Genomic DNA, 22,844 nt, shown 5'->3' with positions numbered 1-22,844 from the left:
ACACTAAATGTAAGCATTATAGAGAAAACATTTCACAGCTTGTGGTTTCAAGACACATTGAAAAAATACAAGTGTATGACCTAGGTATCATAACCATCAGGAAAGAAAAGACAAATCAGTCACAGCACCATACCCCAAGGAGCAGTGGCTGGAGAGAACTTTAACTCCTGCCCTTTTACAGTAACACGTGGCAAAGGTGATGCGACACACGCCAGTGAGCACATGGGGGATGCTTTTCAAGTACCACAGATACTTTTCCCTCCAAAGGCTCTACTATGGATTTGCAGTTTCCTAGGCCTTACAGAACTTGCAACTAAGTTCATGCCTGTAATGGCAAACACAATCACAGGACAGTCTGAGGTGGAAGGAACCCACAAGGATCACCCATTACGCAAAAGCCTTTCATCAAATAAACTCTTGGGAAGAAAATACAGTTTGGAGAGTAAATGAATGCAAGGGAGAGCTGAGCTCTGAATTCAAAGCAAGAGGTTTTCCCATTCCCCTCGCCCCGCTTTTCAAACTTCGCGTACTGGTATTTTCGTTTGCCGCTCCATCGTCTATCCCAGGGCTCAGATCAGAGACTGGACATCACCTCGCTGCAGAGATTCCGCTTACAAGCAAACCCGCCCTCGGTAGCAAGCAGGGAAAAGCAGGCGCAGGGAAAAAAAGCGAGTGAAACTGGAAAACCTGGAGACTTAAATTAAAAGCAGGGAAGGGAAAGACGGAGGGGGGAATTGAAAAAAATCCCCAAAATCCAACGAAAAGGAAGCAGGGCAAGAAAGGAGGGTGGCGGGCTGGGTCTCAGGCAAAATGCTTCAATCCCAGAGTGAGGAGCGAGCTCCGGCAGATGAGTACCTGGCGTGCCGCCCGCCCCAGGCTCGGTGTCCGACCACGGCTCCTCCAGCGCGTCGCCCATGCCGCCACCGCCGCCGCGCCTGCGCACTGCGCGGGGGGCCGGGCCGGGCGTGGCCCGCGCTACGCGGGGATGGCGATGCCCTGGGCACGGCTGGTGCCAGGGCTGACGTTGCGTCTTACACAATAATCTTCTGAAACAGCAGAAGGCCTTTAAATGCAGGCTGGGGGTTTTTTTAATCTTTTTTTTTTTTTTTAGCGGAAAAAAACAGAAGCGAGAGAAAGAGGAAAGTAATTAAAACTATTACCCCGTTCTTCACAACATTCGCTTAATTGCCTCAACCCAGTTTCATACTGTAAAATACCTACTTTATTGGTTGAGGTAGTTCACGCAATCTTTTCTGAGGAACAGATAGGTGCCTGCAGAGGGTGCGCGTTACCTTGGAATGGGTGTTCCCCGCCCTTTGGCTGCGGAGCCTGCAGGGCAAGATTGCCTGCCCTGTATCTCTTCCCGCAGGAGCCATCCCGCTCTCAGCCTGGGCGTTACCTGCTGGAGCACATCCCGAGTAAAGCCGAGGAAGTGAAACAGACCAGTGTAAGGACTGGAATTTCTCGTAAGGCGGCACTGCTATTCCATGTATAACCCGCTCCAATGATTTTTCTCAACTTCCATTGAAGTATCCTATTTTTTTCCTCTTTGAGGATGCAGATGGGTAAGGAACGTGCATGACAGAGAGCATTAGTGTTGTTCTCCCCAGGGCTGCTAATGGAAGTCACCAAGTGATTTTCAGCCCTTGGAAACTGCGTGAAACTCGTGAATTTCCGTACTCGCGGAGTACGTCCAACCTGTGGCACATTAAACACTGTGGGGGAAGTCACTTAGTAATCAAACTCACATCTGGCAGAGCAGTGCAGCTTTATGAAAATCGAAAACATTCCAATCTCCGGCAGAGCAGCTCCACGGCGCTACTGCAAGAGGCGCTGCGCGGCCTCTCCCTCAGTGGCTGCCCCTGCCAGGCTTCCGCGTTTTGCGGCCCGCGCCCTCAGCCCAGCGGCGCGGGAAGGCGGGGACAGCAGCCGGGAAGGGGACGGGCTCCGGGAGGAGCGGCCGCGGGGAGGAAACACCTCCCGAGCGCGCTTTACGGCCGGGCGAGCGGGCACGTCAACAGCTATGGCGGAAGAAGAGGTGCCGCCGCCGCCGGGCAGCTGGTGAGTTATGGGGGTGTGGGCGCCCTCCCTCCCGCTCGCCTCTCTCCCCTCCCCAGTAGGGACGAGCGGAGAGAGGCCGGAATGCCCCGCCCGCCGCCGCTCTCCCCCAGGGATCTGCAGCGCTCGGGGCGTGTGCGGGGTCGCGCTGGGAGCCCGCCAGGAGCCCCCCGCAAACGCCGCCGGCTCTCGGCGGCTCCGGGTCCCCAGAGAGGAAGGGGCCCGTCAAAACATAGGAGAGATACAAAACGAGGGCCGAGCCCAGCCTGGAGCCAGGCGGTCGCTCCAGTTTAAAATGACAGCTTTAATATGCGGTAGGAGTTGCTCCAGGAGTCTGCCTGGAGTGGAGTTGCTTTGTTCAGTTCAGCTTCCCCTTTCGCTGCATTCCTGCTCTCAGGAACAGGTGACAGCAGTGGGTCCTGCCTCGTTTTCTGAATGATTTTGCTCACCACTTTCCTTTAGCACAGCTATCACTTATAATGGATTTTACATTGAACCCCTAGGACAAGAATAGAGACTATTTCTGGAGCGTGTATAGGATCATTTTGATGGTAACAGTGATGTGATTTTAGTATTTGTTGCATGCGTATTCATTCAAGATTGCCGAGGCTTAAATAAACATTGTGTTTAAACACTGGAGCTATTCTTACTGCACCCAACATCTCCATTTGCGTCTTCACTTTGTTTTTGTCTTTGCGCTTCTGTGTTGCATGTGATTTCTTTCTGTGGCTCTGTGCCACACCATTGCTCTTTGTCCTTTCCACGTATATACTTTTCAAGCAATTACTTTACAGACCTGATTTTTATGATCATTTCCAATCTGAGTTCCAATCATTTCCATGCTGTTTTTGCTTTTAGGCTCTATTTGATGTGGCAGATCCAAAGTTTCCTGCAGACTGAGCCTAGCCTTATTTGTGCTTAGTTATCTCACTGTAAAGAAGCCAGAACACACAGGTGTAGGTAGAAATTCTTCTTTGTCTAATTTGGTTCTACAAACACAGCTCTTGGTTAAAACAACTTAGTATCATTAAGTTGAAAAAGTTAGTTGGTGTAATTTTTCATTCTTGTGTTTTTTCTTTTAGTTAGAGCCTCAAAATTTATGAAGCTCTTTCTATAAGCACAGTGTTGCATAAGCATTATTTCTAAATAAAGACCTGACTGTTGGGCCATTTAATTAGAAAGCGAGGGATGGACTCCTTGACAGTGCACTCTTGACACTTTGAAATATAACCCTGGACATTGAATAAGAACCATACCTCAAATACCTCTGAAAAAAACACTTCCATTACTAGTATTGGAATAATATTGCTGTCTCCCAGATCACAATCAACTTCTCTAGAAGTTCTGTTAAGGATGAGGACGAGTGTCTTTCCAGACAGGTTTCAAGGCACAGCCTGCATTGTTGATATTCTGATTGGGAGCTTCAAAACTATAGTCAATTTTATATGCTGATGGTACTAGAAAATGCAAACTTGAAGGCATTTGTTAAAACAGATTAAAGTCTTTATGGGAACAATTAAAGAGTTTTATGCTTAAATGCTATATTAATATGTGACAGTGCATCCTGTTACTAGAGGTGTATGCTGTGAATGCCAAAATTGCATTCCTTATTGCTTGCTTAGAAACTTCACGTGGCTTTTGGGTTTGTTTTCCTTTTTTGGTTTTTGTTTAAAAAACAGTTTCAGTGGAATATTGGCTTTTTTATTTATGGATTTAAAGCATTGTCTTGTATACATATTTCAATGCTGTGAACAGTTGCTGTTGAAAGAGCTTTTTGATGTAAATTACTACAGTATCACATTTTGAAGTATATAAGATTTCATATTTTAAAAATACCCAAACATATAATGATACATATGTATGCCTGAGCTCTATTGGGAGCAAAACTGGCAGTGCTGATCCCATGTCCTCTCTTCACTTCCTTAGGAGGATTAAAATGCAGGTGGAGTTTTGTGCTCAGAGGCTGTTGCAGCACCATGAGTGTGTAGAATCCAGATGTGCTCACTAACATAAAATTCCCTGTTTGTTGTGTGGTGCTAGTATAAGTGATTTGGGTGGGGGGAAAGTGTCACAAATGAATTATGAATTAAACCCTTCAACATCTGTACTGATGCTTGGTGTTTTGCTCAACAAAAAACAGGGAACTTTGCCACTGCACAATAAAAACTAAAAAGAAAACCCAGCATCACCACCACCCCAAACGTATGTGTAGAGAAAAATGAGAGTGTAGGTTTTTTTTCTTCAGTAAATATAAGAAGTTGTTATCAACACTTCTGATTTAAAAATTAGCAGAATCAGGTAGACCTTGTTTGCTAAATATTTCTTTTGAGCTATTTGGCATATACTCAAAAGCTAATTTGAGAAATTGCCGGCACTATTTTGTTCTGGAAGACATATCTGTCCAAAGCTAAGAATGATTTGAAACACAAAGGAGGCAGGCTGCTTTCAAACTGCTGTAAATTTTTTTTTTGTCTGCTTATTTGATTATTTTAAACATAATTTCTGTCAGTGCAATACATCTAGTCAGTAGACTGTATAGACACAAATAAGATGGCTTGTTATTAGTTAAAATGTTTGTAATTGGAAGTTATAGATTTTTCTTGCCTCTTTTATCCAAGAAATCAATGGTTTGGACCTTATTTTTCTTGTTCAGATTTTCACACAGATTAATGGTTATGAATTCATTTCTAAAACCTTTTTGCAGATATTTGTTTAATACTCAAGCCTCAGGAAACTTGATCAATTAGTAATTTTTAAGATCTGTACTTGGGAAATCAGGACCTGAAGTAACTAAATATAACTGTAACCACGTATGGAATTGTTCCTGTACATTTAACTTTGCATTGGAATAACTCATTTTATGGGTCCCAAAATGCACTGCAACTGCCTAAGACAACAGGGTGACAAATGTAGTTTCCATATATCTTTCCCATTCTCACAATCTGGCTAATTAGTACTTGGAGCCATAGTATTCTGAAAGTCCATGAACAGAAAAGTCCTTTCCAGTTGAGCATGAAATTGAAGAAAAAATGTCAGGGAATTGTTTTTCTCCAAAATTCTATTGGCGAATAAATGATGGTTCAGTGGTGTGCTGGATACAATGGATATTTTGAAGCAAATGTGAGGGATTGATTTTTGTTTGTTTTCAGTAGGGAACAAACACTCATTAATTTCAATTCAATATAGCTCTTGTTGAGGCTTTTTCCTTGGAGTCAGGAAAAATCCTGAATTAAAAGTAGGAACCATAGTAATACCTTCTGTAAACGTATGTAATTGATTGTAGTATTCTTAACACTTTATGTAGTTTATTGATTACTTACTATTATCTTTTTCCTGCTGTTCACATTCCCACACTTTTAATCCCTTCTCTAGTATTTATGAGTGATTATTACCAAGTATCTCAGTCGTATGTAAATAATACTTAGAAAAAGTGGCTTAAGCTGAATTCCCAACAGTTGATCAGTTTTTCTTGCCACCAGCTTACATGTCTGTGAAGACAGCTAATTACTGATTATAATATGTCACCAGACCAGCATGAATGTAAGAGATCCTTCTGTAAAGTATGGAAATTTACTGCAGATGCACTAATAGGAGCATTTTGTATTATGACATTTTGAACAGTGTATCATGTGGGAACTTACCTTTCAGGCCATGGCTGGGGGGTAGGCTGGAATTCCATGCATCTAACCAAAATTTTGAGTAGCACCTAGAATCAGGCAGTGAAGCCATGGCAGAGCAGAAAGTACAGGTGTTCCGGTCTGGAGGAGTTTTCATATAGGAAGAAGTGCTGCTTTCTGTTCAAAATAAGTGTAATAATTGTCCATGTGAACAGAAGACTTCCTAGCTGCTCTTCACTCATGAAAGACAAGGATCCGGATTGCTAGCAGTTCAGTGGAATATTTATAGAACAACTGACAGAAATAAGGTAAAATACAGCAAGTGGACATGTGTTAAAGTATTGAAATCACTTTCATGTTTTATACTTTGCAAGTTAGCCTGAATAGAAAGTTTATTAGAAAATAATTTACTTATCTTTGAGAAGTCGTTACAGCCTGTGAGTAATCTTGCAGTTGATGGAGGAAATGACCACCTAATTGAATCACAGCAGAGCAAAGCATTTGTCCCCCCTGCTGTTATTTCACTTAACTTCTTGTTGGTAATGCATCATGTCTCTTCATGTGGCAGATGGGCATGTCATTGTGAGGTGAAGTAGTAAAACTGGCATTTGCCTCTCATCTTTACAGTGTAGAAGGTGGGGGTGACAACACATGGAAGAAGTTTTTGCAAATAATAATAATACATTGTCAAGCAGCAGAAGCACACATTTGCAGATAACATGCTGAAGTTGCTGTTACATGCACAGCTTCTTGAATGCTGGATACTAGTAACGGGTAGAATTTGTACTTGTGGATTTGTGAAACTTTCTTTGCCAGGTGATTCTGTAATTAGTGCAGATGTAGTTTTAAGTGTTGTTTCAAGTAAAAATTACTTTTTTATTCTCAAAAGAGTTTCTTTGGGTGACATAGGAACAAAGTTAAAATATTACAATTTAAGACCTTTCTACTTGAAATGGAACATGTACACACAGCTGTTGCATTCATTTCAACATACCTGTTTAATACTTAGATATAATTGTAGCAACTAGTTTTAGTTCAAGACCTGGCTGTTGTTCTCTAGTCTGTTTTTCATACACAGTGTTCAGAGAAACGTACAATGTGTCTAAGAGCACCTCATTCTCTCCAACTGATGCTTGATGTTGGCTTCTGTTGAAGCTAGATCATCCTAGAGTTCATGCAGTTCTGCTGAGAGCTAGGAGGACTCTTTGTGTAAATGTCCTGGAAATACTTGATTTTTATTCAAGGCTAACTGATCCATTCATTTAACTTTTCAGGCATTGAACATTATGTACACAACTGGGCCACAGGATAGGTGATTGAAGTGCAAGTGTGCATCCATATTCTGCTTCCCCTCTGTTTCTGTCTCAGGAAACGGATTAGCAACCTGTGCAATCTGTAGCCCCATACAAAACAGACTTGGTTTTGTGGTGTTTTTTTGGTTTTTTTTTTGTTGTTGTTTTTTTTTTTTTTGTTTTGTTTCTTTGTTTGTTTTATTTTTTTCTTTTTCTATAATACTTAAAGTGTGAGAGAATAAGGCAAGTCATTCTCTTTGTAATCTATGCTTTCTTTCATCCATATTTGCAAAATTACTTGGAAAAAATCGAGTTGTGCCCTAGTGTATATTTAAAATATGATTTAAAATGCAGACCAAAATATAGTGACAAAGAAACTGGCTGATACAGTGCAAGGAAAATACTTACTCTTCAGACCTGTAAATACTTTGAGAACTCTTGAGTAAAGCTAGCTAAATACTTGCATACCTTCTTCCACGTCTGAGATTTTGATAATTTTGTCCTAAAGGATATTATTTAGAAAATCAGAAATGTGTGTTTGAAGTTTTCAGGAGACCAAACTTGTGAACTTTTATATCAAGGAGTTAGTTGTGGATATATGGAAGTTAAAATAGACAAGAGTTCAGCAGATGACATTTTTTTTCTCTGGCTACTTGAATTGACTACATAGTAGTCATGGAGTAATTGACAATTATACTGATAACACTTTAACATCTGTTACTCCATGTGTATAAATAGATGTGTCATTCACCAGGAATGCATCTTCCCATATGAATATCTGTCCTGGAGAAACAATCCTGTTCTTTGTTTTGCTCTTGCTATAAACCCCCTGGATGTGTGTTTAACTCACCAGGTATCTGAAGCAAGGCCTTTTTTAAGGCAGATGTCAGAGCAAGTAAAGAAGAATTAAGAGGATATAGCAAGGGAGAAGTTTTGCCTACAAGACCTATGTGTCACTGCGATTGCTATTTTTCCAGTGAACCTGTTTTGCCACTGCTCTGCTACATGGTATTGAAATCCTGAAATCATCAGATGTGGTTCTCCCATTACTGACAGCATGGAAACATTGAACCAGTCTGCAGAAGCTATCAGAGACATTGTAAAGTAATCATTCCTGAATGCTGAATTCCTTCTTATCTATAATGCTTGTAAACTTTTGTTGTCTTACTACAGCAATCATCATTAGTGTTTGTCTTGTCAATTTGTATTTTGCTACTCTCTATATTATTAACATTTTTGTGTATGTTAATTCAGATCTGTGCATATGTCCACACTTGAGATACTACAACTGTATAGTTAATAAATTTGAGTTGGACTAAAAGGTCTTTTCCCATTTCAGGGAAAGTGAGGTTAAAAGCTGACTGTTCTAAACCTTTGAAATAAGTGTTCTTTTTTCTAGGACATCTAATATTTTATTTAAAATAACTCTACCATCTAATTTAGGTGTAATATTGGCTTTGTGTGTGTGTGAAAACTTGCTGAAATTGAAAGTTGCTGAAAGTTGTAAACTGCAACTGAATTTACATTTTTATGATACATTTTGTAGCCTTGTCACTTAATGAAAACAAAAAAACAAACTTCTTTTTTCTTGTATGTAAGTTGAATGGAATTACAAGTTGAACGAGCAGCTTTAAAGCAGAGGAATAAATAACATTTTGCAAGTATTTATTTTTAGTAATTTCCAAGCTGCCTTATACCTTTGCATATGTGTGGGATTTGCCTGACAGTAGCCTTCAGTCTACATAAACATTGAAAAATAGCATAATTGATTTTTTAAAATTACATTTCATTATTTTAGGATACAAGATCTTGCAGATGCTCTAGAAGAAGGAGGTTGTGATCTTGAAACTGTGAGAAACATCATTCAAGGAAGGCAGTTGCCTGCTGATCTAAGGGCCAAAGTCTGGAAGGTAAATATGAGCTTAAATCAAGAAGCAGGAAATACCGGAAGTTGTGTTTCATTTGAGGTAAAAGATTTAATTTCCAGGGATCTCTACAGAAGAGATGTAGTACTGGAATTTTAATATGCATCTATGTTGATTCAGTTTAAGAATAGTTCTTTTTCCTTTTTTTAATTACTGAGTTCAGTAATTGAACAACTGCAAAAAGACACTAAAATATTTAGAGGGCTTTTTATTTTTTTCAGATTGCACTTAATGTTGTAGGAAAGGGGGACAGCCTAGCATCCTGGGATGGCTCCTTAGACCTACCTGAGCAGAGTATAATTCATAAGGATTGCCAAGAGCTAATTGGTAAGTTCTGTTACATTTAGATCCTCAGTTTGAAAACTGAGTTCTCAGTTGTCTTAAGACTTTATTTCAATTAAATTATCTGAATGATGTTTACATTTTGGAGGAAGCTTTGAGAAGGAAGTTGAAAGAGCAGATAAAAATCAGTAAGAAATTGTAAGAAAACAATAGTATCTCACCTGTACACAGACTCTGGGAGGGTGACATCATGGGAGTTCAAAGTATTAGTTTGTAAATGATAGTTTGCATAGTCAGAAAGCTTTGTGAGATGAAAAAATGGTAATTGTTTTCCAAGCTCCATCTTTTAAAGGAGACATTCTTTATTTAGTGTCCTTCAAGTTTTTAATTGTGGAAGGTCTGGTTCTTAATCTGAAAACCCGTTGTAGCACGAAAATGCATATAGCATTTGAGAGAAGAAATATATTAAACATTTTAGACTTCAAAAACTATTTTAAAGAAAGATTATTTTTAACAGCATTTTCAGCGAAAATGAAAGGCTGTGTTTGAACAAGAAAGGAGCTGCCAGGACAAAGGAAATAATAATCTGGTATGTTTGCAAAGAGCTGCCACAGGTCTTGGCAGCTCATCACAGAACTGGTCAAACCCCTGATGTGATGCAACAGCACTGGTATCAGTGATCACTTGATGGAATCAATGCTGACTCATAAATCAGGATACATCTCATGACTTCAATAAGGGAATCTTCTATTTTATTACCTATCACCTTATTTATTCTTGTGCACTTGAAATTTGGAGGAGAGGATGGAGTTGGTGCATGCATACATACCTACCATTTGTCAAATCCAGTTCTACACTTTCTAGCCCTAAAATCTATTAGGAGTTATTTTCCTTCTCTCTGTCCTGTAAAGGAAAGAGATGGGGATGGAATTTCCACTCTCTTATTTAATCACAGTCTCTCTTCAGGAAGATGTAAAATGTCCTGATTATATCTATAATATACAAAATTAAGCGCTTCAGTGTCTGATAACTCTCTTTTTGTATTTATTGGTAAATATTTTGTGATATATAAGGATTTAAACTTATAAAGGGGACAAATGTAAAGTTACTTCAGAAAGAAGGTTATATGGAGACTTCAATTTTTCATTGGATTAAATGTCTCTATTTCAATGTTTTAGCAATTAGTCTGCAAATTTTAAGTATATCCTCAGTTGGCATATGAGTTTTATGTACTGTTTCATTTTTCTGAGAGGTAGAGAAAAGGAATGCCAAATATTGACTGGATTGTCAATATTTTTGATAGGAAAGTATTTGTGTAATAAAAATTTACTAGCAGTAGTGAGACTTATGGTCTTGTTACTGAGAGGGAAAGATGTGTCCTAAAAATTTAATGCCACTATGTTACTGTAGTGCGTACAGCTCTTTCCCCCATCCTGGACATAAAAAAATGTGATTTATAAGTTAATGCTAAAATTTAAGTCTGTAGGCCTAGCTGACCTCAAACTTCTGATTTGGATAAATTTACATGTGAGTCAGCTTTTGAGGAATTGAAGGTATGCATTGTGGGTTGATCTGTGTTAAAATTCAAATGAATTTGTTGTAGAGTTGAGCCTAAGTTGTGTGCTGAGCACATCAAATAGGAGTAGAAGAGGAGCATTCTGTGCATTGAAAGAATCTACCTCTTTCTTTTGTATAGATCCTGGAACCCACAAACTTCTTTCATCCTGTTATGTTATTTAAATTATATTTAAATGTCTTATCCTACTGGTTTTATAAAATCACTTGTATTCTGATACCTTTTTTAATGCCTTTCTGTAAGAATTTAATCCAAATAGCCAGATTTTTGTTTGTCTGGTTTTCTTGGGCTTTTCCCCAGTCAGTCCCTATTGGTGCAATTGTGCTATGAAATAATCTCATCCAATTTCTTTGAAAAGCCTTTAACACAGTTTATATTACTGTGCCTCTTTCAGACCAGCTGTCAGTGCCAGAAGAAGAGAAGTCAGTATTAACTTTGGATATTGAGTCTGTTATTACTTTTTATTGTAAATCACGCAATGTTAAATACAGTTCCTGCCTCGGCTGGATATATCTGCTCAAACCTCTGGTGCACCTTCATTTGCCCCGCAGTGATTTGTACAACTACTTCTATGCTATCATGAATAAATTCATTCCAAGGTAAATCTCTTTCTTTTCCATAGGTATTATTTTTATTGGCAGTAGAAGTGTTCTCTGAAAGATGCATGTTGGTTTTGGCTAGAGTAGCACTTTCCTAGCCATGTTGTCAGATTCTTTCATATGATCATAAATTTTAGTACCTGTTGATTTGAAATCCAGGAGATGATTGAGTTGGTTTAAGATACAAAGAGTTAGCTGACTGATGTGACTGATCTAGATTCAATATGCCTTTTAAAGAGCTATCCTTTCATGCAATATCAAAAACATTTTTTATGAACTAATTCACATAGGTTGTGTGAAAGTGGTTTTTGTTCCCTTTCCTAGCATTTTTGATATCTAAAATACTTCTATCCCTTCAGAAACAGTAGTTCATAAGCACTAATTAAGTCTCAAAATCTCTTTAGAAGTAGTTGATATTTTCCCTATGTTCTATTGAGTTGGGACTGAAATTATTTTTTTTAAGTTGCTAGATATTTTTAATGACAAATACTAAATTTGAGCTTTTCGTGCTGTTATGTAGGTGCTCTTACTAAAGTAAGTTTTTATGTATGTTAGAGTACCATGATGCTTCAGCAAGGCTGGATAGTCTATAATTAAAGATCTTAGTCTGATTGCCTTGAGAGAAGATTCCAACCTGGCTGATGGATATGTGCTCAAAATATGAAAAATGCATGTTTGCTGTAGTGGCAGAAAGCAAGCATTTATCCGTCCTGTAACTTGACTCAGCTCGTGTCCCTTTCTGCTCTGAAACACTCTTGGGCTCTGCGAGCTGTTCGGGGATAGTGGCAATATGGCCTGGTGCTTTCAGCTGTAGAAGGCTTGCAGAGTATCTGCTATTTGAGCTTCTCTGTAGGAATATAGATGGTGTTTCAATGAGATGTAGACTGTTTCCTGATTTTTTTCTCTTCAGTTGGAGAATGAAAGACATAGAAAGGCAATTTACAGTGGATCAGTGAATCTCTGCTCCATTGGTACCATGCTAGACTTTCTTTGAGATTTAAATCTGCTTTAAATACTTCTGTATTATATAATATGTCAAGCAGTATTTCATTCTGCTGCCTTGATAATTTAGTGGGGGTTTCAGTGTTATGGGTTTTTTGTTCGTTTGCATTGATTTGTTTGGTTGGTTTTTTGACTCTTGAGGGAAGCTGACTTCATGATCAGTCCCTGTGAATTAAAAAAGCAATGTACAGGAACTTACATGATCACAGATACTAAAGAATTGCTACTGTAAGTCTTAAAGCTGCAATATTACAGGGGAGTTTATTGTTTTCATTGATACTTTTTAGGGACTGTTTTATGAAAGGAAGACCCTTTCATCTATTTAGACTGTTGCTTCAGTACCATGAGCCTGAACTCTGTTCCTTTCTTGATACCAAGAAGATGACTCCGGATTCATATGCACTCAACTGGGTAATAAAGTGAAAGTAGGGAAACATAATGAAAAAATAAATTTCTGTTAAAATTTAAGTACATGTTGCCAGTTTACGGAAGAGTAGTACATGCAATTAGAACTGCATATATTAAAATAAATTGCATGTTTTAATATAGTGTGGGCTTTTTGTCTTTAGTGTTTAGCATGAGGTATGAGGTCTTGTTAATGTCACACTTTTATTTTATTGGGTGAGTCCTTATTGAGCCACTGATATTAGGAACTTCTTGGAGTAAGGAAGAATGAGAGCAGCTGACGTACTCAAATAGCAAGAAGTCCTGATTTTAGTTTTGATTGTGGGCAGCTGTATGTTGTAGATTTGGGTAAACATCAGGTCTTTTAAAGCTGAAGTATGAATTGTTTTAGAAACCTTCCTGCTAAGGCATATATGTATGTCTTTTAGAATTTAGGCACATGTATTTCACAACTTTTGAAGCATTAGTCATTTCCTCTTCAAAACTGCCTCAGATTATGGGTAGTTACAAAGATACTTACCTCAATCATTTTTTATAAATTTTGTGTAGCAGGACTAAAACAAAATCTTTGTATCCAGTCTACTTTGTATATGTAATACAAAATCATGATACTGTGCTTGCACAGGCAAAGAATGTAATTTAATAGAGAAGGCTTTGACCCATGAACTTTTCTAGGTTTTTCTTTCGTACTCATTGGCTATGTAAAATTTTCTTCAACATTGTGAATTTTCAGTTAAAGAAGTGAAAATGAATGAATTATTAAACTGTGAGGTCTGTCTTTGGGGTTTTTTTTTGGTTTTTTTGTTTGTTTTTTTTTGTTTGTTTGGTTTTTTTTGTTTGTTTGTTCTTTTTTAAGGCTGCTGTCAATTTTAATATAAAAGTGTGTCTGGAAAAATTTTCTCATTCTCAAAATCTACCTTTTGCCAGTCTCATGAGCCTTCAAAAGAGAAATCAGGTCCTTTTTTGTCACTCAATTTTCATTTTTTAATAGAATTTTCCTTAGTACATACAAAATTCTTTGAAGTTGTTTATTCGAATTTTGGAACTGAATTAGAAAAAGAATCTTCTTTCTGAAAGATGGTAGTGAAGTAAGCTGGTGTAACTGCCAGTCCTCAACACCATGCTTCCTGGTGTACAATTTTAGGAAAAAAATCTTAAGTTTCATTTTATATAATGAAATTACAGTAAAATTCTGTTTCATCTGTGAAAAATCTGTCTGTTTAGGTATATCGCTAATACTTAGAAATATATAAGCAACATACAGAGACCATTGTCATCTTGTTCATGGGTGTTTTGTCTTCAGTTGCTTTTGAGTCAGAATTGAATAGATCTTTTTTATCTTTTGCTATAAAACTATACTAGGAAGTGTTGAAATATTCCATGATAGTGTTTTAAAACAGCTACCAAGCTTTTGAAAGCTATAGCTGTGTTGGTACATTTGTGAATGTATGTGGAATTCGTGTGCATCAGCAAGTTCAGTAAGACCCCAGTGAAGTCAGGTAGTATGCATTTGAGTTAGGTGTGATTGTGAATCTGGCATGTGTGGTAAGAAGATCCTACCTTTTATCTGCTTTGAACTTTGTATATCAGAGAGGATGTATTTTCCAGTGGGAGCATGAGAACAGGCAAAGAGTTTCTTAAATGGTAATGAAAAATTTCTGATGCTTGCAAATGTTTAATTACTCAGTCATAAAGCATCATAATGTAATGCTAAATAAGTGATGTTGTCAAACTAATGTGCAACTATGTTCAATTAGCCCAACTCTACTGTGGAAAATAAAAATAATTATGTTTGCAGGATCCTTTCAAAGCCCTAATTGCTATGCTATTTGAGTAAATATATTCTCTTATGATTGTCTTGTTGGTATAATTGGTATTTAGCAGTGGCTGTGAGCTAAACAGTACTCCAGCTTGATTGTGTTATCTGTGGTTGAATTTGCAAGGCTGGCAGTGTACAGCCAATTTTGTCTTCACAATAGTCATATCAAACATAATCTGTAGTGTTGTGCACTGTTTCCATAAAAATTGGTTTAGAAGTTAGAACCATCATTCAGTACACTGTGCAGATGTAGGTTTTATCATAATTTTATTGGGTTTATTTTCTTTTAGATATCTTGTATCTCTTCTAAAAATGTATTCATGACAAGATTGTTCCTGGTAATTGCTTTTTCTCACATTATTTTCCAAATGTTTAGCTTGGAAGCCTCTTCTCATACTACTGTTCAGCTGAAGTCACTCAAGCAATATGGGATGGATATCTACAACAAGCAGATCCATTCTTTATTTATTTCTTAATGTTGATCATCCTTGTCAATGCAAAGTAAGTGTATAGTTAATTCTTTGGGACATTCTTTGCTGACGCTGTTTTAATCCAGGTTTGTTTCATTTTGGTTTTACTGACTTAATCTATGCCTGTGACTTTACTGTTTTCAGAGACGTTATCTTAGCACAAGAGTCAGATAAAGAAGAAATGATAAGTAAGTACTTCTCTTACATAGCTGCTAGTGAAATACTGTAATTCCCATTTATTACTGTTTTTTGTTGCTAAAGAGCTAGATTGTTTAGTTCCATGTGATTTTTCTCTTAATGAGTCCCTTCACACACTAATTCTTTCTTACTGTTCTTTTTCTGCCCTATCCTTGACCTTATTTCCTTATTCCTTTTAGTGCTCCCACACCTAGTTCTATACTTCAGTTTGAAGTACTGGAAACAATCACCAGAAACTGGTCTTTCTAAGCCCAAAGCAACAGCTGTCAAATCCTTTTTTAAATCCACTGCACTTGTTGCATTTTCTGGATTGTCTTCATGTGCACTTGATTTGAGCCTAGTTAATTGTTTTTATAGAAAATGCATTAAATTTCAGTGGAAAATTTAAATAACTCTCATCTTTGTATATTTTTTTACATACATAATAAAGGGTAATTAATAATCTCCAGTAGCTCAAAATGAGGGTGCTTGGAATTTTGTGTCTTTGCTATGTACTGCAGAGCTACACTCTTGGGTTATCCTAGACAGAGCAGTGCTACTGATTAAGAGCTCATTTTAAAGGATTCTCGTGGTCAGAGCTCTTTAGAGAAGTAGCTGACTTAGAATTAGAACTGAAAGGTAAAACTATACACAAGTAAGAATTTAGTAAAAAAAAAAGTGCATAGAAGGTTCTAATACCTATCAAAAAACATAAGTTTTCTATGGATAAGGAGTATTTCCTGTATCTTGACTTTTTGTCTGGAGAGTGGATCAATATTCATGGTTAGTCAATACACTAGATTGTTATGCCTTATTAAAAATAAGTTCTTTTATGATCTGTGTTGCTTGATTTCTGTGTCTGAATTAGTGTTGCATTTATGTTGTTTATCTGTCTCAGAATTCTTAGAAACATCACCAGCCAATCTTGATTTAGAGGATATAGAAGATCTCTTCTCTTTGGCACAATATTACTGTAGCAAAACTCCGGCTTCTTTCAGGAAGGTAATCACAGTAATTTTGAAATTCTCTTCTTTTTGACAAGTGTTTAAGCTCCAGCTGACAGTAACTTTGAATAGTCCATTGCAATATTCTTTTTTAAAATATTTTTTCATGTTGTTACTTTGGTGGTATTTACTGTTAGGATCTTCAAAAGATAAGGTTAAGTGATAGATGAGAGAAGTTTTTGCAATATTCTCACTTCATGACTGATAACCTTATTTTCCAAATGAGGTTCTTGTAAGAACTGATGACGCTAAACTTCATATTTATGCAATTGCGTTGTAGTACACTGCACAGCAGTATTTGCTGTATATGCAATAGCAAAGAGGAAAAAGTCTCTTACTATAGATAAATCTATTATCACCAGCACTGTTTTTGCAGCTCTTCCTTACTCATGGTGTTTTAGTGAATGAATGAAACAGAAGTATTTGATAACCATTGCCCTCGGCTTGTATGTACTACCTCTGATGTGCATAGACAGTCATGGGAGGTTTTCTTGTGGGGAAAAAACAAAACAAATAATTAAAAACAAATACCAGAGGCACTGTATTATGTTGGCATGGACGAAGTGGTGAACAAGCATGTTTGTATTGGAAGTGCAGACCTTGCCATGATTTTCAGAAAGAATTTCAGTTGATCAGAAGTTTCATTTCTATGTGTATGGGATATGCACGTGTGGAACTTGATGTTGCGATGGATATAGTTTTATTTTAAACTTTCACACATAAAGACAATGGCTTCACTTAATCTTTTCTTTTCCTTGCCTTATTAGGACAACCACAGTCTTTTTGGCAGCAGCTTGCTGGGCCTCAAAGATGATGACACAGACTTGAGCCAGGCTCTCTGTCTAGCAGTTTCTGTATCTGAGATTCTGCAAGCAAATCAGCAACAAGGAGTCAGTATACTGAATTAACCTTCTCCCCAGTTTTATAGAAAAAAAAATCAATCACTAACCACTAGTTTTAAATACTAACAGCACAAATGAGTATTTGCTATTTCAGGAAAAATATTTTTGTCTTTAGGTTTTCTCCCTTGTAAATGATCTGCTGTCTTCAATGCATTTGTGCTGTAGCAAGGAACGTAGGGGAGCTTAAGAAAGTTGATTTGAATTTGAGGAGTGTGAGCTGAAAGTAGTATCTCACTAATTTGAATTCCCTTCCAAATGTAGCTACTGTAGAGGAAAATTTTAAACTCACTACTCAGTACCTCTGAGAAGAACACAGTTAAAGAATATCTGTCTTTTGTCAATGAAAGGTTTAAATGAAAAAAAGAAAATTGATTGAACCTGTTTCAGTAAAAGTTAATTGGAGACATAGATGTAGGAACTTCAATAGAAATATTTAAGACCTATGTATGGATCATAATGTAGTTAGATTACAGTGTTTCTTATTGACTACTGACTTCTTGTAGCAGTTTCCAGGCCCCAGCTTTGTCATGTATAGTTTGGTTTTCTTCCTCATCCAAATAAAGTTAAGCATCTGTTTATATCCTGTCCAAGCTGGTGGGGTATAAATCCATCCTTCCGTGCTGTGCTGATCAGTAGTGGATTCTTGGTTTGTCTTATACCCACTATGTTTCCTCTTAGTAGAAATTATGTAATTGCACTTGGATGATCCTTTTCCATGCACAAGCTGATATATTAATGGAAAGCTGATACTAGAATACTACTGGTGGTCTGGTAACTGTGGAGAAAGCTCAGATTAATCAAATGAAGTAAGATACTTTTTTATTAGTTCTTAGCCCCTCTGAGCATTAGAATTAGAATGTGATTGAATTCTGTCAATAATTATGCAATTTTAAAAGTTAAAAATTTCTCTTTCAGGAAGGAGTGAGATTCTTTGTAGTGGATTGTCGTCCTGCAGAGCAATACAATGCTGGCCATTTATCAACAGCATTTCATTTAGACTCAGATTTGGTTTGTATGCTTTTTGTTTCTTTACTGGTATTTGAATCCTAACTGAGATAGAAGGGGAGAGAAATGCCTGCCTTGGAAAATAAAATATCCTTAATTTAGGCTCCAGTCTGTGGACTGCAGTGTCTACCTATGTAATAAGGTTTCAAAACTTAGCTTCTCTAAAGGAGATGGTAGAACTATCATTTTACTGAGAAGTTTAGTCCTTAATGACATTAGAATTTGGGATTCCAGACTTCCTGTTCTTTGGTTGGGAATGGAATTCCATACAGACTAAAGACTATACATTGCTTGGAGGAGAAATCTCTTTTTAGCATCCTAATTTCCAGTGAAAGGTGTAATTAATTATACAAAAAGAGCACGTTTTTCTTTGTCTCTTTTTTTGCCTCAGCCAGTCTTACTACAGTCTGCTTTTACAGAGCATATATCTTGAGAAGGGTTTGGTTGCTTCTTTAAAATTTTTGCTGTACAATATGAAAGAGAAAGTGCATTAATTTTAGTACTGAGATATGCTATGAACTAATAAATTCAATAAAGATTTTGTACTTTCTATTTGATGATGAAATCCTAATTGAACGTTATTCAGTCGTAATTTTCTCTGTCCTTTTTTCCCCTCAAAATCACTTCCATTTCAGTAGTGTATTCATCACTTCTAGATTAGCCCTCAACTATTTTACTTCAAGCAGACTGTGGAAGCTGTATGGAATGATTTATTTGGATATACATCATAAAAGACTTGTATACCTTAGTTAAGTTCAATCCTGCATCTAATATCTTTACCGCTCTAATTAAAATGATTCATTATTCAGTATCATATGCAGATATGTAAATATAATATTAAATATAATTACATAGGAGAAAAAAGGAGGCTGAAGGGTGACTTTAGTGCTTTCTGTGACTATCTGAAGGAGGTTATGGCAAGATGGGTGTCAGTTTCTTCTCACAAGTAACAAGCTGTAGGACACGAGGAAGTTGCACCAGGGGAAGTTTAGGCTGGATATTAGGAAAAATTTCTTCCCCAAAAGGGTTGTCAAGCATTGGAATGGGCTGCCCAGGGAAGGGGTTGAGTCACCATCCCTGGAGGTATTTATTACTTGTGGATGTGGCACTTGGGGATGTGGCTTAGCAATGAAGAGTTGGCAGTGTAAGGTTTGTGGTTGGACTCGATGACAAGGGTCTTTTCCAACCAAAACGGTTCTTTGATAGTGTGGTTTTTAACCTGGATCAAAAATCATTTAGGAAAACTTTCTCTGTCCTATGGGGGTGCTAGTCTTAATTGAATGTCATATTCAGTGTAGTAGGAATAAACATTTTAAGTTATTAAGTAGTACAAATAGCTGAAAGTATATGAAAAAGGAGTCCTTAAAAACAAAGTCTTAAATTAGATATGATCAGTTCATATGTATTTAAAATGTATATTGGAATTAATGGTCCTTCATGAACGATGGTGGATGAATGTCACCAGGTTCATCCTTGTTTTTAAAACTTCAATGCTAGGAAAATATTATAAGGAAAAACTTTTGTGATGAAAAGTCATTAATGGAATTTCAGTGCATTTCATATTGCTGTATGTGCAAAGCATGCAAAAATTATTATAAGGAGAGATGATGGGGAAAGAAAACACTTTGGAATCCATCTCATTTATAGTTAGAGGAAGTAGTGAGATGTAGGACCTGTGTAATAAAGTACCAGCCTTTATCTCTAGGACAACCCCAGTTAAAATTCAGCCTTACTTACTGATGGCTAGGTTGTGTACGTTTGACTTTGTCCTTTGTCATTTGATCCACTGTGCAGACAAAATGATGAGAATCCCTTCTGGCCCCTCCCTGCCCCCCTCAGTCCAGTTACAGGTCAAAATTCTCTTATGAGTTTAAATAAGTACCTTCCCCACAAACACAGGTTAAAATTTTAGCTGTATTGAGAAAGTCCTTGTTTCTCCATCTCTCATATGGAATTCATGTTTTTGCATGCATAGTAACCCTTCATGTATCCCAGCCTTAACTTTTTGAGAGTACAAGGAATCACAGATACCTCCTTGTATTCTCAATTGTAATTTCTTCTCCCAAATCTTGATAAATAAACAAGAAAAAGCTTAGTGGGGAGGCAACAAGAGGAAGACTTTACTGGCATCTAGAAATTCTAGGTAGTTTAAAGGGTTTCAAATCTCCAAAGTTTGAATGTGTTGTACCCAAACATGTGTAAATATGGAAACCAGTCTCACTGCTGTATTATGAAATCGATGCAACATGAAAGTTACAAAGACTTGTTCCACTATTACTTGATGCCTTCAGAAATAAACTAACAAATGCTTTCCTGGGGAGAGCAAGTGGGGTGAGGAAGTAAAGGACCATTCACAGTGTTCTTTATGTAGCATGAGGTCTGGCAGGTTCCCTGCGTGTGACTTGCACAGTGCTGATGTTGCCTTGCTTGTGCTCAATGAGTTGTAACCATTCTCAAAGTTTGTCTCCTTTCACCACCTGTGTTACAATATCTTGGTGTCAAACAGTATTTTTTGTTTGTTCATTCCACAGATGCTTCAAAACCCATCAGAATTTGCACAGTCTGTAAAATCCCTGTTAGAAGCACAAAAACAATCTATTAAGTCTGGCTCCATAGCTGGTGGGGAACACCTCTGCTTCATGGGAAGTGGCAGGGAAGAAGAAGATATGTACATGAACATGGTGTTAGCACATTTCTTACAGGTACTATTAAATTGCCCTTGATTTAACAGCTGGAGTAAAGGGTGTCTGCATGTGTCATTGATGGTAAATGGCAAAATATTTTCTGCTTAAAATCTCAATTGGTTTTTACATTACTTGAGTTCACAGTTTTTAGTAATCAAACCAACCTGTTTCATTACCATATTTGCCAAACTCATTCTAAAGGTTTTTGCTCTGATCAGAATTATCTTTTCTGTTGCAGAAAAATAAGGAGTATGTGAGCATTGCCAAAGGAGGCTTTATGGGTAAGCTTATTAATAATGAAATTTGACTTGAAAAATCTTGATATATTGACACTGTTGGTATTTTTGAGGCTTTCGCTAAAAACTATTTAAATGAATAGCAAGTAGGTCTCATTTGTCAGGTTTTTGTTTTGTGTAAGTAAACACTGTGCACTTAAACATTTTTGGTTAACTCTTATGGCTTAACCAGATTTCTGAGTGGTGAAAAATAATGCAGGAATTGGGGAAATTCCCTCTTCCAGCTTAGCATTCTAGATGTTTTAACCACTGTAGATTGCAGATTCCTATGAAGATGCAACTTCATAATTACTATTAACTGCTGTTTTGATTTCTTAAATCAGGAGTTCATAATTCTGTAGTTGATGTTGCTGGAAATAATCAGTGGAGAGATATGTGCTACAATATGACGTTATTAACAATACAATTGATCGATATGTTTGGTGTTGTAAGAGCTGTCTTCAAAATCAAAGCAGTGATTTATTTTTAATTGCTGCTTTATTCTAAATGTTTACTAAAATAATTAGTATATTACGTAGATAAATAGGCAATTAGAAAAATATAAAATTAGATTGTCTTAATGCATTTGTACTACTGAAAGAAAAGCCGGGGATTATTATAGTGATCGCTGAATTTATCTATTTTATTGAATTGTGGGGAAAAATTTGTTCCTGATTATAGTCTTGGGTATATACAATATTTTTATCAACAGACTAAGTCCATGTAATTCTGAATGTTTTTAATGGCCCTTTAACAGCCCTCCAACAGCACTTAGCAGATATCAATGTGGAAGGACCAGATAATGGATATGGCCACTGGATTGCTAGTACCTCAGGCTCAAGGAATAGCATAAGCTCTGTTGATGTAAGTGAAATTTTAGTGTAAGTGTTACAGTGGGATGGGAACCCTAGGTGTCACATGTTTTTTCTTCACATTCTTTATTCTATTCCATAAAATGCATTATTGCAAGTCATGACTGTTTTCATTTGCATGTTTAAATTTCAAACTATGATCACAGTCTAGTCATATGTGACCTAAACATTTTTATCCTCTTGAGGGGAAGAGTTTGTAGGTAAGAACTTGCTGTAGTCATTCTCCAGCAGAATACATGTAATAGACAACTCTTTCCCTGGCTCTTACTCACTCTGGGAATAAGTTACTATAAAGTGGCATACAATTTCATGGCAAAGCTCAAAATTGTATCTTTTCTACAGCTGATACATTATGTGTAGAATTTAGCTTTTAATTTAGATGTGGTGTATCACTAATAGGATTCCTTTGTCTAGATGTCCGTAGCAGAGTGCTCAGTAATATAGTTTGTCAAGCTTGCTTTATGGGATGATATTTTCCTCAGCCACATATCATTGCTGTTATTTGATAGAACTCTAAAGAAATACTCAGTTGTGTAATTAAGGTTCTACTGAATACCAAAAAGTAAATTGCTGTTTTGTAGTCTGTTTCCCTTTTAATATATTCTTTGAGATGAAATAACATACTTTTATATGATTAATCCTGAGAGGAGTTCCTTTTACAGGGTGATTCTCCTAACAGTTCAGGTGATGGGAAAGGAGTGAAATCCCTAGTGAATAAAATGACTGTTGCTTTGAAGACTAAATCTGTGAATGTGAAAGAGAAAGTTATCAGTTTTATTGAAAATACATCTACTCCAGTGGACAGGTGCGTCATTTATATCTCACTGTGCATTAGCTGGGAGAAGTGACTTCCTATTTCATGTGGCTGTTTTGTAAGTGT

At 37.1% G+C, this 22,844-nt stretch overlaps 2 protein-coding genes across 6 annotated transcripts in view; one reads left to right on the top strand and one right to left on the bottom strand.

Annotated features, from left to right (window-relative positions):
• CMSS1 (cms1 ribosomal small subunit homolog) overlaps positions 1 to 1,836 on the bottom strand; it is a 221,382-nt gene extending 219,546 nt beyond the window's left edge. The window contains exon 1 of one of the 3 annotated variants that reach the window (XM_053932653.1): positions 1,749 to 1,836. In XM_053932653.1, the coding sequence (XP_053788628.1) occupies positions 1,749 to 1,788 (40 nt within the window). In that variant the 5' untranslated portion in view covers positions 1,789 to 1,836. Of the gene's footprint in view, positions 1 to 855; positions 933 to 1,748 lie in introns of those variants that run through there. The other 2 variants (XM_053932635.1, XM_053932645.1) reach the window with 2 other exon arrangements.
• TBC1D23 (TBC1 domain family member 23) overlaps positions 1,772 to 22,844 on the top strand; it is a 32,766-nt gene continuing 11,693 nt past the window's right edge. For 2 of the 3 annotated variants that reach the window (XM_053932618.1, XM_053932608.1), the window contains exons 1-14: positions 1,772 to 2,061; positions 8,766 to 8,877; positions 9,114 to 9,219; positions 11,145 to 11,349; positions 12,639 to 12,762; positions 14,952 to 15,076; positions 15,190 to 15,233; positions 16,121 to 16,224; positions 16,994 to 17,116; positions 18,044 to 18,136; positions 20,665 to 20,835; positions 21,056 to 21,098; positions 21,850 to 21,956; positions 22,627 to 22,769. In XM_053932618.1, coding sequence (XP_053788593.1) covers positions 1,772 to 2,061; positions 8,766 to 8,877; positions 9,114 to 9,219; positions 11,145 to 11,349; positions 12,639 to 12,762; positions 14,952 to 15,076; positions 15,190 to 15,233; positions 16,121 to 16,224; positions 16,994 to 17,116; positions 18,044 to 18,136; positions 20,665 to 20,835; positions 21,056 to 21,098; positions 21,850 to 21,956; positions 22,627 to 22,769 — 1,790 coding nt within the window. Of the gene's footprint in view, positions 2,062 to 8,024; positions 8,072 to 8,765; positions 8,878 to 9,113; positions 9,220 to 11,144; positions 11,350 to 12,638; positions 12,763 to 14,951; positions 15,077 to 15,189; positions 15,234 to 16,120; positions 16,225 to 16,993; positions 17,117 to 18,043; positions 18,137 to 20,664; positions 20,836 to 21,055; positions 21,099 to 21,849; positions 21,957 to 22,626; positions 22,770 to 22,844 lie in introns of those variants that run through there. The other variant, XM_053932623.1, reaches the window with a different exon arrangement.

Source organism: Vidua chalybeata, chromosome 2, assembly GCF_026979565.1.
Source record: "Vidua chalybeata isolate OUT-0048 chromosome 2, bVidCha1 merged haplotype, whole genome shotgun sequence".
Lineage (NCBI taxonomy): Eukaryota > Metazoa > Chordata > Aves > Passeriformes > Viduidae > Vidua > Vidua chalybeata.
Note: the sequence above shows the minus strand (reverse complement) of the source record. Positions and strands in the feature narration are given on the sequence as shown.